This window comes from Myotis davidii, unplaced genomic scaffold (genome assembly GCF_000327345.1).
Source record: "Myotis davidii unplaced genomic scaffold, ASM32734v1 scaffold32, whole genome shotgun sequence".
Lineage (NCBI taxonomy): Eukaryota > Metazoa > Chordata > Mammalia > Chiroptera > Vespertilionidae > Myotis > Myotis davidii.
Window position 1 is genome coordinate 1569979 of NW_006286587.1, and position 16038 is coordinate 1586016.

Consider the following 16038-nt stretch of genomic DNA (forward strand, 5'->3'; position numbering starts at 1 on the left):
GGAGAAAACTCTAATAGAACCGCCACTAATCCCAAAAAATTCCAGCAACGGATCTCTGGAGATGAATGCAAACTACAAACAACAACTAATATCAAGCAAGGCAAGTGAAAACAGAAGCACAAAAATAACCGGAGGGGGGAAAAACACAAAAAAACAGAAAAGTAAAAATAAAAAACAAAACAATCTCACAAACAAGCATAAAAAAACCCAATATACTCAAAATCAAGCAAATAATAGCAAAGCGACAGAGAGAGAAAAAAAATTTTGGATAGTGAACAAAGATAAGAAAGAGGTTTATATGGATTTAGAGCAGGGGATTGGAAATTAGATATATAAGTAGGGTGAAATTTAGACGGGGTAAAAAGAAGGAATAGGGAAAATCTAAAGCAGGAATAGGGTAAGAGAAACAGGACAACAAAAGGGGAAAAGTGAGGAAGAGAGTTTTGGCTTAAAGGTAAAGTTGAGGTAGAGAAAAATGATGCTAAAGGAACGATGAAAACAGAATTAGAACACTAATCCCAAAATAAAATAAAGAAAAAATAAAATGACACTTTAAAAAATGGTAAAATGACAGTAGTAATAATACTTATTAAAAATAAAAATGTAGTAATTAAAAAGGTAAAATCAGGTGATGAAAAAAATAAAAATAAATAAAATAAAATAGATTCTTGCCGAAACCGGTTTGGCTCAGTGGATAGAGCGTCAGCTTGCGGACTGAAGGGTCCCAGGTTCGATTCCGGTCAAGGGCATGTACATGGGTTGCGGGCACATCCCCAGTGGGGAGTGTGCAGGAGTCAGCTGATCGATGTTTCTCTCTCATCGATGTTTCTGACTCTCTATCTCTCTCCCTTCCTCTCTGTAAAAAATCAATAAAATATATTAAAAAAAAGAAATAAAATAAAATAGATTCTTAATTAAAAGGTGAAAAAAGAATTAAAAAAAATGTGCAGTAGTGAAGGTGCTTCAGATCTTCTACTCTTCTTTTTGGCACGCCTTAGTCCTGCCACGTATTCAGGAGAGTGTTGAATTTCCCTGCGATACACTGTCCCTCCATGTTGGTCCGTTCTATCCAGTAGTTAGGGTTTATTTTCTCTATTGTACTTGAAACTGTTTGGGAAAGTCCACTGCCCAGAGCTGGTTCTTTAATCGTTACTCCCCACTCTGTTTCCCAGGTTCCCCAAAAACAACTTTCCCCTACAGTCTCTGCGAGTGACCCCAACTGGGCAATCCCATGCACTGGGTTTAATAATCAAACGCAAAGATTTAAGGGGAAGTGTAAAAGCAAGAGCCAGAGAAGTTGCACGAATTCACAAGCCTCCACCTTCCTGGTTTGTGCCCATTCTCCACTCTCCCCTGGCACCAAGTAGCCGGCACCCTGGCAAAATCTGAGGCTGCTTTTTTGCATCCAGTCCAGCTATGGGCTTATTTTTAGCGTTGCCTTCTGCCAGCAGCCCTGCGGGAGCCCTTCAATACTCGCGGATCACACTGGCCCCAATGGCCGCGGACTTTGTGGGGCGCAGATTTCCCCCCGCGTGCGTTCCTCTCTCCAACCTGAATTGCAAACTGCACCTTTAGGGGAAATCTAATCTTTCCGTGAGGAGAAGCAGGGCTCATCTGAGTTCACATAGTCGCACTGCTTGGGATCCATTGTTTCTGGGTTAGTAGCCGATCTTGGTTGCCGGGTCTTTGGGTGTATACGATTCCAGTAACAGCCACTCAAGATGGCGTGGTTTCCGCGACTGAGCCGGTTCTCCGGGAGAGATTTCAGCCGCAGTCTCCAACCGTCCCCTTTCTCCAGAGTCCTCTGTCTTTTCCGGCTGCAAACTGTCTCTCAGCTGAATATTCTCTGCTTATTCGGGCTGTATGTTACTCGTTTCAACTGCCCACCCTTATCTGCTCCAGGACAAGGCACGGGATATCCGTCTATACCTTCACCATTTTCTTCCCCCCCTCTTTATTTTTCTTAAAATGAAATTATCTTAATTTTCTGATTGTTCGTTGCTAGTGTGTAGAAATACAGTTGATTTTTGTCTATTGATCTTGTGGCATGCAACTTTGCTGAACTCATTTATTATTTCTATTAGTTTCTTAGTGTATTTCTTAGGGTTTTTACATCAAGGTCATGTCTGTTTAACCAGTGGATGAAAGACACTGGGGGGAGGGGAGAGGGCATGTGCTGGGTAGTAGGGGAGGCCGGGGGAAGGTCAATGGGGAAAGAAAGGAGACATATGTACTACTATTTGTAAAACTTTAAACAATAAAATTAAATTTAAAAAAATAGAAAGACAGTTTACTTTTTCTTTCCAATCTGGATACCCTTTTATAAATTTATTTTGGGGGGCTTACTGGGCCTGGCTAGAAACTCCAATGTAATGTTGAATAAAAGTGGTAAGAGTGGACTTCTTTGTCTTGTTTCTGATTTTAGGAGGAACGAATTCAGTCTTTCTCCATTAGGTTTGATGTTGGCTTTAAATTTTTCATACATGCCATTTATCAGGTTGAGAAATTTTTCTTCTCTTTCTAGTTTTTGAAGATTTTTGTCATGAATGGATGCTATATTTTATCAAATGCTTTTTTTGTATCTATTGCAATGATGATGTGGTTTTTATTCTTTCATGTATTAGTACTATGTATTACATTAATTGACTTAAGAATATTAAACCAGCCTTGCATTTTTGGGATAAAGCCATTTGCTGATGTTGCATAATCCTTTTCAGTGTGTTGCTGGATTCATTTTGCTAGTTGGGGATTTTGTATCTTTTATTCATGAGGGATATGGGTCTGTTCTATAGCTTGCTTGTGATGACTGGTTTTGGTATCAGGCTAGTATTGGCTTCATAGAGTGAGTTGGGAAATATTCCCCCTTTTCTGTTTAATAAGATTGCAAAGGATTGGCATTAATTCTTTAAGTATTGATAGAATTCATCAGTGAAGCCATCTGGCTTGGACTTTTCTTTGTGGGAAGATCTTTGATTATTAATTTAAACTTATCATTTATTACAGGTCTATTCAGATTTCTATTTCTGCTTGAGTCAGTTTTGGTAATCTGTGTTTTTTCTAGGAATTTGTCTATTTCCTCTAAGTAATCAAATGTTGGCATACAGTTGTTCATAATATGTTCTTGAAGATAGCTTCTTTTCTTGAAGATGTATGTTCTGTTTAACCTATTGAGGATTTTCTGTTTCGTGTCTAATTTTGTTTTATCCTTTTTCATTTTGCAAATTCTCTAAATATGAGGTTTTTTTCAGAGCTTGCTTGCTTATTTTATGAATACAATAATCTCTTGTCTCTTTCAAATACTAAAATTAGTATTTTTCATTCTCTTAAGTTTCTTGCATCAGCCTTTCCCTCAAGGTTAGTTGCTCGTTGTGTTTATCCAGGTAGTGCCTTTACATTGATGATTTTCTTATACTGATTACTGTTTAAGGTTGATTTGTATTTATCTTTAGGATTATCTGAATTTATCACTATTGGGTACACTGAGCTGTTGAGAAGGTGTGGTGTGATATCCTAAGGGAGAAGCGGACTAGCCAGCCAGAGGTCTCTCCAGTTCTGGTGTGCTCTGACTGTTGTTGAGTGGTCTGCTTTCCTCCTTCAGTGGAAGAAGGAGGGAGTAATAGACCAAGTGCCTGGATGCATTTGGCATGGTCATGGTCATGGTTGTGCCAAGTGTCTCCCCACTCTAGGATGTTATGGTGACCTGAAGATAGCTGGGGCATTGCCCTGGTTTTTCTTTCTGACCCCCAACTCACTCCACAGAACTGTTCTTTCCTACTGCAGCCTCGGACAGATGCGTCAGCCAGCTGTTGAGCAGGTCGTGAAGTACTTCCTGCTATTCATCACTTTCCCGAGGCCAGTTCTGGCTGCCAGCCTCTGTTGGATTATTTAGGTGTCAAGTGATAAAGTGTATGTTGTCACTTTGTCAGTCCCCGCTTCTCCTATATTAGGATTAGGATACAGGTGTCTGAACTCCCATTGTTTGGTCAGATTGACCATATCTGTTTTACAATTTCTGGAAATTCCTCAATACTTTAGAAGTATCTCCCGATACTTCTGATAACATCTTTTCCTCTTATCCCATACTCCTGTTAATTTAATCTTTCAGTGTAGTTTTGAAGGGGAAGAGAGACACATTTGTTCAGTCTTTTTTTTTTTTTAGTCTTTTTATATTGAACAGATTGTTTTTTGTAAATGATTTTGGGTATTACATTTTGTGTGTGTTATGCTTTGCTCTTTTGCTGTATAGTTGGCCCTCCATGGGTTTTGTATCCATAGAATGTAAGGCTGACTAAAGGACTTTAGCATCAGTAGATACTAAGGGAGGACTACCCATCTTCACAGGAACAACATGTATATCCCATACATCCAAAGTAATTTTGGTGCAGTCATAACTAATGTAGTCATTTTTAGGTTTTTCAGCTGTAGTCTGTATAGAACAACTCAAATACCTACAGCAGTGGTTCTCAATCTTCTGGCCCTTTAAATACAGTTTCTCATGTTGCGACCCAACCATAAAATTATTTTCGTTGCTACTTCATAATATGTTGCTGCTGTTATGAATCATAATGTAAATATCTGATATGCAGGACAGTCTTAGGCGACCCCTGTGAAAGGGTTGTTTGACCGCCAAAGGGGTCGCGACCCACAGGTTGAGAACCGCTGACCTACAGGTGGTAAACAAAACAGGTACCGGCTATGGATAGTTTCTGAGATAGTAAAAAACTGTATCATGCTGATCAGGCAAGAAAGACCTGCAAAAGTTGCAAAAAAGTAAATATTAAATGTTCTCATACACACACAAAAATGATAATTATGTGATGTGATCCAGGTGTTAGCTAATGCTATGATAGTAATCATTTGGCAATATATAAGTGTATCAGAGCAATATGTTGTATACCTTAAACTTACACAATGTTATATGTCACTTATATCTCAGTAAAACTGTTTACACCCTAACCTGTTTGCTCAGTGGTTAGAGCATCGGCCTGTGGACTGAAAGGTCAAGAGCACTTATCTTGGTTGCAGGCTCAGTCCTCGGCCCTGGTTGATCAGGGCATGTGTGGGAGGCAACCAATTGATGTGTCTCTCTCACATCTATGTTTCTATCCCTCTCCCTTCCTCTCTTTCAAATCAATAAAAATATATTTTAAAAAATACTGGAAGGAAAAATTCCAAATGTGAACAGTGATATCTGGATTGTGGAAGTGTATGTAATTTTCCTGCCTCCCTTACAGCTTTCAAATTTTAAGTACCATAAGCAGACATGGTTTTTACAGTGAATAGCTACAAAAATTATTGTTTTTACTGGCTATGGACTTTCTTCTTGCTGTGGTATATTTCTGAATTTCACACACTAGCTCTTTTTCAAACTAGTTTTTAATGAGCCGGTTTCAATGATTTTGTATTTAGAGGCAATAAGGAACTTAGATAGTTGCAAATAATCTTGTGGAACATACTCCATCAGTTGTACAATGGGACCAAAAAAATTATTTTTCTTTCAGCTTGCCAGTGCAATGGCCACAGCAAATGCATTAATCAGAGTATCTGTGAGAAGTGTGAGAACCTGACCACGGGCAAGCACTGCGAGACCTGCATATCTGGCTTCTATGGTGATCCCACCAATGGGGGGAAATGTCAGTGTAAGTCAAATCCATCCATCAGGATTACTGACTGCAACCCAGATGTAACACAGTGCTTCTCTTTGACTTGAATATCTAAAAGGAGAAGCCAATTGGTTTTGGATACTGTATTTCTTAAGTCATACAAGAAAGAGGCTTAAAGTGGAGAATGCATTAACTCCATCTGTTCTATGTTGCCTCCTGGAATGGCGCACCGGTTGAGTGTCAGGTTAGATGAGCATAAGCAGGGGGTGGAGGTGGGGGTGGTCTTTGGACTATTGAGGGAACCCAGACAAAAGGCTCAGCAAAAGCCTCTTATGGACCCTGGTTGGGGAGGGAGGGTGAAGAGGAAGGGCTGGGAGTGGGAAAGCCCTGGGGATAGAGTGGAGAAAGTGTCTTCAAGGCTTTCCTCTCCTCCCCCATGAAGAAGCTCAGCAGAGGTCTGAAGATGACCTCTGCCCCAGGCCTCAGATAAGGAGATGGAGGAATGAAGGCATCTGAATTTGGAATGCAAATATGTGAAAGAGGTGGCCAACCAGGGGTTCCTGACACTTTGGCTGCAACTCCCCTCAGAGACTTCCACCCAGGCTGGTGTGGGAGGGCAGCTTTCCCTCTAAGGCCTGCAGGGAAAGGCTATGGTTGGAAAAAAATGCATGTAGGTTTTTAACCAGAAGCTGGATTCCTCAGTCAGTACTTCTAGTGTGTTTTAAATATTTAAATAGTCCCACATTTCCCCATGCATGTCAAATAGATTTCTGTAAGCAACAGGACATTTTATTGTTAGAATATAAATTATGTTTTTTATAAGTGACCAGTGATACCAATGAACTTATTTTTGGTTTGTTCTAGTTTCCATGAAAAGACTTTTCAGGTTCTGAGCAGGAAAATAATAAGAAAAGAAAATCTCCGCTCATTTGGTTGTTAAAATTAGTAGTGCACATCAAGAAGACACCCCCTCCCCACGGCCTGGGAGGGATGCTCCCAAGCTCTTGTTTCCCAGACATCTGGACAGGGGCACATGAAAGTGTGTGAATATTTTTTAAAAAGGTTTCATAGTAAATTAGTCTTCCCCTCTGCTTTCTCAAAAGCTTACAGAGCTAGTGGCTGGTGGGTACAGGCCAAACCTAACTCTGCCTCCAAGCTCCTTCACATGGCTCTTGAGAAAGGTCTGATCCCAGAGCAGCCAGGAGAGAGCTGTGTCCTAGCAGTATATCCCTTAACCTTGCTGGGGTTCAGTTTCCTCATCTGCAAATATGGGGATGTTGGAATGGAAGCAGTCAGAAAATGCATGACACATAGTCATCACTCAGTAGATGTGAATAATTATTACTACTTTTCTAATGTCATTTTCTACCACTCTTAAATAAAATTTCTTGCTCAGATTAAAAAATCTTCAGTAAAAGTATTTTTCTACTCCTATGAATAGACTCCATCCATTAGACAGTAATCAGAGCACCTAAACCTATTGATAATTGTGTGCAAGGCATCGTGCTGGCAGCCACCCGAGACGTAGGGGCTTTTATTATCCCTGTGATGAAGGAACCTATCTGCCCAACTTCTTACTGCAAGATGGGAACCACATCCAGGATGTGTAACTTTAACTACTCGGCCTGGTTGTGCCTCCCAGCGCCTGTACCAATAGCCAGGTCTGCTGGATCTATGCCTTGTCTTCATCCCCAGATCTTCATCAGCCATCTAGGAAAATACGTTCTGCTCTGTAGCAGTTGTGGGGCCTGAGTACTATTGTCCATAACTTAGAGCTAATTTTATTTTTTAGGGTCTCAATCCACAATAGAAAGCATGATTTTAAAATACTGTGAGTGGCACTAAGTCTTTTATGTTTTCCTCTTATAATTATAAAATCCTTAAGCTAAGGATAATAACCGTGATTTATTGAATGCTTACTATGTTTCATTCATGTATTATCTCATTTAGTTTTCACAACAGTCCAAGAGACAGGTACTATTATCATACCCATCCTATAGATGCAAAAACAGAGACTTAAAGGAGCTAAATATCGTGCCCGAAGTTACAAAGGAGCTAAGTGGAGTGGTCTGTATTCAAACCCAGGCAAACTGACTTCAGGCCTTTGCTTTTTTGTTAATATACTGTACTCCCCTCTCCATACTCAACTGAGCCAGCAGTTGAACACTCATGTTTCTGAATATGCATCCATTCTCTTAACAGCTTTACTATTCTGTTTCACAGATTTCTTTGGGTGATTTTTTTCTCTGCAAAATTTATTTTAAAAGTGCACCTATCTCCAGCCTAATGCCTTTAATTTTATTCACAGAAAAACAGGGTGTAAAATGAAAAGGAATTGAGCAAAAAAACTCACTTATTTCAACTAACACATAAAATTTATCATATCTCATACTTATCCTATACTAGAGGCTTGCTCCTTACTGCTGGGCTCACTGCTCCTTAGTGCTGCCGCAGAGGCAGGAGAGGCTCCCACCACCGTTGCTATGCTCACCAGCTATGAGCCCGGCTTCTGGCTGAGCAGTGCTCCCTTTGTGGGAGCACACTGACCACCAGGGGGGAGCTCCTGTGTTGATGTCTGCCCCCTGGTGGTCAGTGCGCGTCAAGTGACCGGTCATTCTAGTCATTCCGCCATAACGGCCACTTAGGCTTTTATTATATAGACTAGAGTCCTGTTGCACGCAGATTCGTGCAATAGGCCTTCTTTCCCCTGGCTGCCAGCACCAGTTTTCCTCTGGCACCCGGGACCCAGACCTTCACTCTGGCCACCGCCTTCCATCTTTGCTCTGGACACAGTCTTTGCTCTGTGGCTGGAGCCTTCAGTCTTTGCTCCTCGCTCCGGCCAGAGTCTTCAGTCTCTGGCCAGAGCTGCTCCTGTAGCTCCTTCCGCCCCCCACCCTCTCCCTCATAGCTTGATCGCTGCTTCACCTGCAGACCTCGCTGACGGGCTCCTGGGTCCCAGGGGGCCGCCTTGCCTGTGGCCTGGCTTTCCGGTGGCTCCTGGGGTTGCACATGTGGACTTGGATGGTGGCTCCCGGTGTCCCACCCTGCCTGCATTATGCAAATTAGCCACCATCTTTGTTGGCGGTTAATTTGCATATTGTGCTGATCCAGCAATGGTGATAGTAGCGAAGGTACGGTTAATTACCATGTTTGTTTATTATTAGATAGGACTAGAGACCCAGTGCATGAAATTCATGCACTTGGCGGGGGGAGGGGGGGCGGTGTCCCTCAGCCTGGCCTGTGCCCTCTCATAGTCCAGGAGCCCTTGGGGATGTCCCACTGACAGCTTCGTGTGGGAAGCAGGCCTAAGCCATCAGTCAGACATCCTTAGCGCTGCCAGGGAGGCAGGAGAGGCTACCACCACCACCACCACTGTGCTCACCAGCCAGCCCCCTGTGGGAGCACACTGACCACCAGGGGGCAGCTCCTGTGTTGAGTATCTGCCCCCTGGTGGTCAGTGTGCATCATAGTGACTGGTCGGTCTGCCGTTTGGTCAATTTGCATATTGGCCTTTTATTATGTAAGATAAAAGGCCAATATGCAAATTGTCCCCTCACGGGTTTGACTGACCAGGAGTTCGACTGCTCGCTATGATGTACACTGACCACCAGGGGGTAGCGCAGAATGAAGGAAGGCCCCAGCCAGCAACCAGCAGCTAGAGGAAGGAAGGCCCCGGCCAGCAGCCGGAAGACCCCGATCGACCCTGATCACTGGCCAGGCCTAGGGACCCTACTTGTGTGTGAATTTCATACACCAGGCCTCTAGTGTGCTGGATTAAAAAAAGGTATAGAGATGTTGATGGCTAGAGGAGAGAAGTGACAGGAGTAGTTTTTAATGGAGGCCAAGAAGAAGGCAAGGAAGGCTGGTGAGTCCTGAATAGCCTCTGAAACACCAACCTGCCATTGGAATCCCACCCTGCTTCTGAGCCCTAGTGGGGTTTGAAATGTGACCATGTGGAGAAGGCACCTCAGCTGAGGCTGAGTGCAGCCTGACCAACCCTCCCCTCAGACTGTCATCACTCAGAACATCTCCATGGGGGCAGGGACTGTGTCTCTGTCCTCATACCCAGCGACTGGCACACTAGAGACACTCCATTAAATGTTTATTGAATGAATAGAAGAATTGTAATAGTGGAAAACACAGTCTATTAAAAAGATAAAAATTGGGATTGCTTCAGATGGTGGTGGAAATGACTTTCCTCCTGTCCTTTGACTTGGTTCCTTTAATGTTGCCTTTACATTATTTGAGATAAATCATTAGCTGAAAAAAAGAATCTTACTTATTAAATGCTTTAATTTTAATCTTTCATGTCAAATCCAATTGATATTAATTTAGTTGTTTTAGAAAAAGTGTCTGATAGTAATCTTTTAAGCCAGTTGTGACCAACATTCCTTTTCCTCCTTCCAGTATGTAAGTGCAATGGTCACGCATCACTGTGCAATACCAACTCGGGCAAGTGCTTCTGCACCACCAAGGGCGTCAAGGGGGACGAGTGCCAGCTGTGAGTACCACCCTCCCAGGACCTCTGCCACAGGCCATGCCTGGGTTTAGTGATTGACCCAGGTCATCTGGGTTGATGCCTTGTTGCCATGGGCTCTAAGGGATCCCAAGTTGATTGATTTGGAATTTTGCCCTTTCTACTTCAGACAGGTCTAACTTGGACAACCTCCATAGTGAGTAGGTCATCAGTTTAGCAGCAGTTCCTTAATAACTCTGACATTCCCTGGGTTGCTGACTTGGAATAGTTGTCTAACTTCAGCCAGTACTCGGTTTTTGTCATGTCAGGAGATTGAACCCTTTTTCGAAAGAGAGTTGGAAGAGCTGGTATTCCCAGACAGTATTTTATTTGGCATTTTGGTTGTCTGATAGTGGAGGTGATCCTCTCTGGCCTTTAACACATCCTACCCTGTTCTAGCATTTTCCTTGATGAAGGAGATGAGACATCTTCCAAGGGAGAGTCTGGGGTCCCCACCTATGAGGATGCAAGCAGATGTGGGGTTTCAGTCCTGGCTGTGCCTCCACTGAGCGGGGTCCTCTTGAGGTGACTCACTTAACTGTGCTGAATCTGTTTCCACCTCTTTCAATAGTGGGACTAACAGTAATTGTTTTTAATGTCCTGGGATGTTGAAAGAAGAGATATTGTTCTCGAATTCATACATTTCTGTCTGCCTCACCAGAAAACCTCATAAAACACATGCTCCAGGTTTACTCATTCTCTCAAGAAGAGACTTAGAAATGTTTAGTAGTATCAAAATATTGAGCTGATGCAAGCAGATGTGTCATTGGTAAGCAAAGTTATGTAACCAGTGATTGAGGCTTGATAGTGGTGTTCAGGAGGGAAATGCTCTGTCTACATTTTCTAGTTTACATTAGTGCATATACGTTTATTGGTTTTATGCTGCCCTGAAACCAGTACGTGAAGAAAAGTATAATCAAAGGTCAAATTTAATTTTTGAGTCCAGGTTTCTTTAAACAGAAAAAATGTTATAGAGCAAAATTAATCACTCCTGTCCTCAGTTTGATACACAGCAAAGAAATGGGGAATAGGCCCAGTGAAAGACTTTCTTTTTAAGAGATTTAGGTATAAACAAGTGCTGTTAATCACCCTTTATAAAAGGACACATATCCCTGTATTATTTATCTAGGTAAATGCTTGACCCAAGCTTTCCCCTTCTTTTTCCATAGTTCATAGCTATTGTGCTTGCCTCAATGGTTTTGCTGATGTTCATAGATAATACCTATGAGGAAATTAATAATTTTTTTTTTAACTAGAACTTATTTTTTCTCTAGACTGGTGAACTATGTCCCAGGTTTGTGTGTTTTTTTTTAAAAAGGTTTTTTGTGTTTAGCCTTCTTTTACTTGTCTTTAAAGAACAGGGTCCGTTTATCCAGGGAGAATAGGAAAGAGGTGAAAATGAATATATGAAAAATGTTTTAACTGCACTTTTAAAAGAATAGTTCATATAAAAGTAAAAATGTGTTTTTCATGATTATAAGTAGGATCTAGATATATTTGGGTTTCTCTCATTTGTTTGGCAAAGGTTTCTCAGTTGGTGGTTGTATGAACTCATGGGCAGTCAGCATTAAAAATAAATGCAAATTCTTGTTAGTTCACTTGATTTGAATAACAGTGAAGAATGTAATTATATGTACTGACTCAAAAATGGTAGTTTATATTAAAGGGTCTACTTGATTTTAAAATGAATGTAGATTCTCTTTTAAAAGCAATAGAAAATAATCTTCATTTTTCCCCCCCCTAGCTGTGAAGTAGAAAATCGATACCAGGGAAACCCTCTCAAAGGAACATGTTATTGTAAGTGTTTTTGTAATTCTTGTCTGTCTAGAAGCAAAGTAGTTCAGTAAAACTTCATTATCGTCTTTAACATTGTTTGGGAATGGTAAGTGCTGTAGGAATATAGCAATGATCCATGGAAGTGTCCTCTTTTTTGGTGTGCTTACATTCTATTAAGTTCAATACATATATGAGCACAATTTTAAACTACTTTAATTGTGATTATAGTTTTTGTTAGTTTCTCCATAGCAGATATCAGGGAAGAGTACAGAGATATATATATCTCTGGGGTTTTTTGCTTATGTTCCCTGGAAACATTGTTTCATTTGCCATTACCTAGTTGGGGTCACCATATTTCTTATTTTAGGACATAGGTAAAATATATATGTGTGCAGGAGGCAGCCGATCAGTGATTCTCTCTCATAATTGATGTTTCTGTCTCTCTCTCCCTCTCCCCTCTGAAATCAATAAAAGTATTTTTTTATCTTAAAATATAGCTGAAGTTATCATTCTCTCTGAAACTGATTTGGCTTACCCACCTCTTTAGGAACTAATATATAAAATGAAATCTCTAATGATTAACTTATACTGAAAGGTAAATCTGGCAAAGTGACCAGGTCATTGTGGGTAAATACATTGTCTTCCAGAACCCACATAGCAGGCCAGATTATGGAACCAGAGAAAAATGAGTTAATGTTTAGCATATACACTCTAATTACATACTTGCTTTCCTGGGTTGAATAGTGTCCCCTCAAAATTCGTGTCCAGCTGGAACCTATAAATGTAATATAGTAGTATATAGATACTTTATAGGGTAAAAAATTTTTCCCCTAGGAGAAAAGAGAAAAACTTTATGACCTTGGGAAAAGAGTTCTTAGATATGATTCCAAAAGCACAATTTATAAAAGAAAAAGTTATTAGGACTTACCAAAATTTAAAACTTGTATTTTAAAAACACCATTAAAAAATAAGCCCTGGCTGGTGTGGCTCAGTAGGTTGGAGCATTGTCCCATAACCAAAAAGTGGCAGGTTCACTTCCCAGTCAGGGCGCAAACCTGGATTGCATCTGGTAGGAGCACATATCAGAGACAGACAATTGATGTTTTTTTCTCTCACATAGATGTTTATTTAAAACAAAAATTTTTATGAGTTGGGGGGGATGGGGGTTAATGGGGGGGAATGAAGACACATTTGTAATTCCTTAACTAATAAAGAATTTAAAGATAAAAAAAATTTTTTTAAATAAAAAAAGCCACAGGCTAGAAAATATTGCAAAGTATATATAGTTTTAAAATTTTTTTCTAGAATATATTTTTATTGACTTTAAAGAGGAAGGGAGAGGGAGAAAGAAATAGAAACATCAATTATGAGAGAGAATCATTGCTCGGCTGCCTCCTGCATGCCCCCCACTGGGGATCGAGCCTGCAACCCAGGCATGTGCTCTCATCCAGAATTGAACCATGACCTCCTGGTTCATAGGTCGACACTCAACCATTGAGCCACTGCGGCTGGGTGCAAAGCATATATTTGATAAAGGTCTTATATCCAGAATATATGAAGAACTCTTACAATTGAATAAGGAGACAGTTCCAGTTAAGAACAGGCAAAGATTTGAATAGACATTTCACCAAAGAATATATATAAACTGGAGGCCCGATGCATGAAATTCATGCAAGGTGCTCGGTCCTCACAGCCCCAGCTTCGTCCGGAAGGTTGTTTGGCTGTCCAGTATAATTAGCATATTATGCTTTTATTATTATAGATGGCCAATAAGCACATGAATAAATGGGTAACACTAGACATTTGGAATATATGTATTAAAACTACAGTGAGATACACTCCTAGAATGACTAGACTCAAAAGCCAATACTGTGGATTTAGAGAAGACAACTGGAGTCTCATATCTGCCCCTACATTCATGAGAAAAGCCTGGCCTCACCAGACATATAGTTGGAAAATGGAATATTTTAATTACCTTTTCACATAATTATGGATATTATGCTTTGATACTGTGCCAAAACCAGACAATTGGCTATTCTTTGTGGGAATGTGAAATAGTATAGCCACTTTGGAAAACCATATGGCAGTTTATTAAACATTTAAAAATAAAATTGCCAACATCTCCCCATTTATAACATTACTAGTATATGCTTAAGTACAGCCTAGCTTGTAATAAATAGATGTTCAATTAATATTTGTAGGTAGGTTAGGTTGGAGCTTAAAATCTCAACCAGGATAATGGTATAAGAAGGGTTTGGTGGGTATATCCAAACAAAATGATACTGCCCTTGATTTCCTTTGAAAAACCTCCAGTCCCCGGGTATAAGTGAGCCAAAAGTGCTTTCCTGGTATTGAATATTTATGAGATAATCAAGGTGTGTTTCTAGAGACCTATTTTGTTTTACTTCAACTCTTAAATACACGTGTCTTTCTTATCATAGATACCCTTCTTATTGACTATCAGTTCACCTTTAGCCTGTCCCAGGAGGATGACCGCTATTACACAGCCATCAATTTTGTGGCTACACCTGATGAAGTAAGATTTAAAAGTCTTTTTTATTTTTGTCATTATGGATAAAAGCACTGCCTTAACAGTGGTCTCCAGAGTGGAGCACACAGGATGATGTTTAGAGGTACAGGGAAGAAATGTTAGATCTACATTTTATCGCCTTTCCACCTAAAAGGCAGGAACGGTTTTAAGATTTACCAGTATTAGATACACAGACTGACACTGACTCCACACATACTTGATTTGCCCATCAGCCCATTGCATCCCTGACAGAAAAGGAGAAGAGACTACAAGGGAAACTCCCCCATCAGAGGGGCAGATCGCAAAGCCTAGATTTACTCTCTCAAAGTAGATCAGAGGCTTAAAAAGTACTCACCAAGAAACTGCAGATTGAAATCAATACCAGTGGTCAAGGGAGGTGGCAGAGGTGACACTTCTCATAGAATAAGTTGTTAGCCTCATTCGCGTGGAGGTAAAAACAGCGAAGGTTTAGTTATTCCCAACAAGAAGTTATCCAGAAATAATTGAAATTATTAAGATGACTATTTGAAACATGGATTTATATCTACTGACGTTAATAATGAACCCCATCTTGCCATAAGGTATTTCCTAGTGGTAGAAGGGTGCCAACACAACATGACATTTAAAAGTGAAGCATCTAGAACAGCCGTGGGCAAACTACGGCCCGCGGACCGGATCCGGCCCGTTTGAAATAAATAAAACTAAAAAAAAAAGACCTTACCCTTTTATGTAATGATGTTTACTTTGAATTTATATTAGTTCACACAAACACTCCATCCATGCTTTTGTTCCGGCCCTCCGGTCCAGTTTAAGAACCCATGTGGCCCTCGAGTCAAAAAGTTTGCCCACCCCTGATCTAGAACATAAAGACACATCTACACAATTTCTTCAGTGAAATATAAAGTTATTCATTACCCACTCCAATACATAATGCAATTTTTCTAAACTTGATGATAAATTACTTAGGAGCCTCCTTAGAAGTTTCTTATTTCTCATCAATGTACTTTAAATGAAAATAGTTCGTGGGAAATCTGTGTAGGCATATCATTTCAGGGGCTATGTTAAATGGAATTTTGAAAAAAGATTTTAGGATAAGGTTATAGCAAAAGGACGAAATACAAAATTTATTTACTAAACTTACTCATAGGCAAGTGGTTGAAGCGCTCAGTCTTTCAGGATGTAATTGATGTTGTTAATTTTATTTTAAATAAGCAAGTAGGCTCTTGGTAATACTTCTTAGCAATGTGGGCAGTGACCATGAAAACCTTTGGACCTGCCTGTTTACCTTATGAATATTTAATAGAGGTATCCAGTATGTATCTTCTATCTTTTAAAAAAGCACTAGGTTCCACATTTATTGGCCTTTCTGTGGAATAAGTACTTGTTAGTAGTGTGCTGCCAACAAATACTAAAATTAAGCATTTGAGCTGCCCCTTCAAGGGGACAGTGAGGTTTTATTAATAAATGAGACGATAACTGCTTTGTGAGGGAAACTTCTGTTTGGAGATTCCATTTTGAAAATGTTTCCATTGAAGTTTTGTCCTGTAGAAACTATTAAAACAACACCCTTAAAAATCTTAATTTTCTAATGTTTTGTGGTATTACAAAATGAA

General features: G+C 40.3%; 1 protein-coding gene across 1 annotated transcript in view; it reads left to right on the forward strand.

The window, feature by feature from the left end:
- ATRN (attractin) overlaps positions 1–16038 on the forward strand; it is a 127911-nt gene that overhangs the window by 63028 nt on the left and 48845 nt on the right. The window contains exons 19-22 of the mRNA XM_006758124.2: positions 5502–5639; positions 10011–10104; positions 11864–11916; positions 14337–14431. Of these exons, the coding sequence (XP_006758187.1) occupies positions 5502–5639; positions 10011–10104; positions 11864–11916; positions 14337–14431 (380 nt within the window). The remainder of the gene's footprint in view (positions 1–5501; positions 5640–10010; positions 10105–11863; positions 11917–14336; positions 14432–16038) is intronic.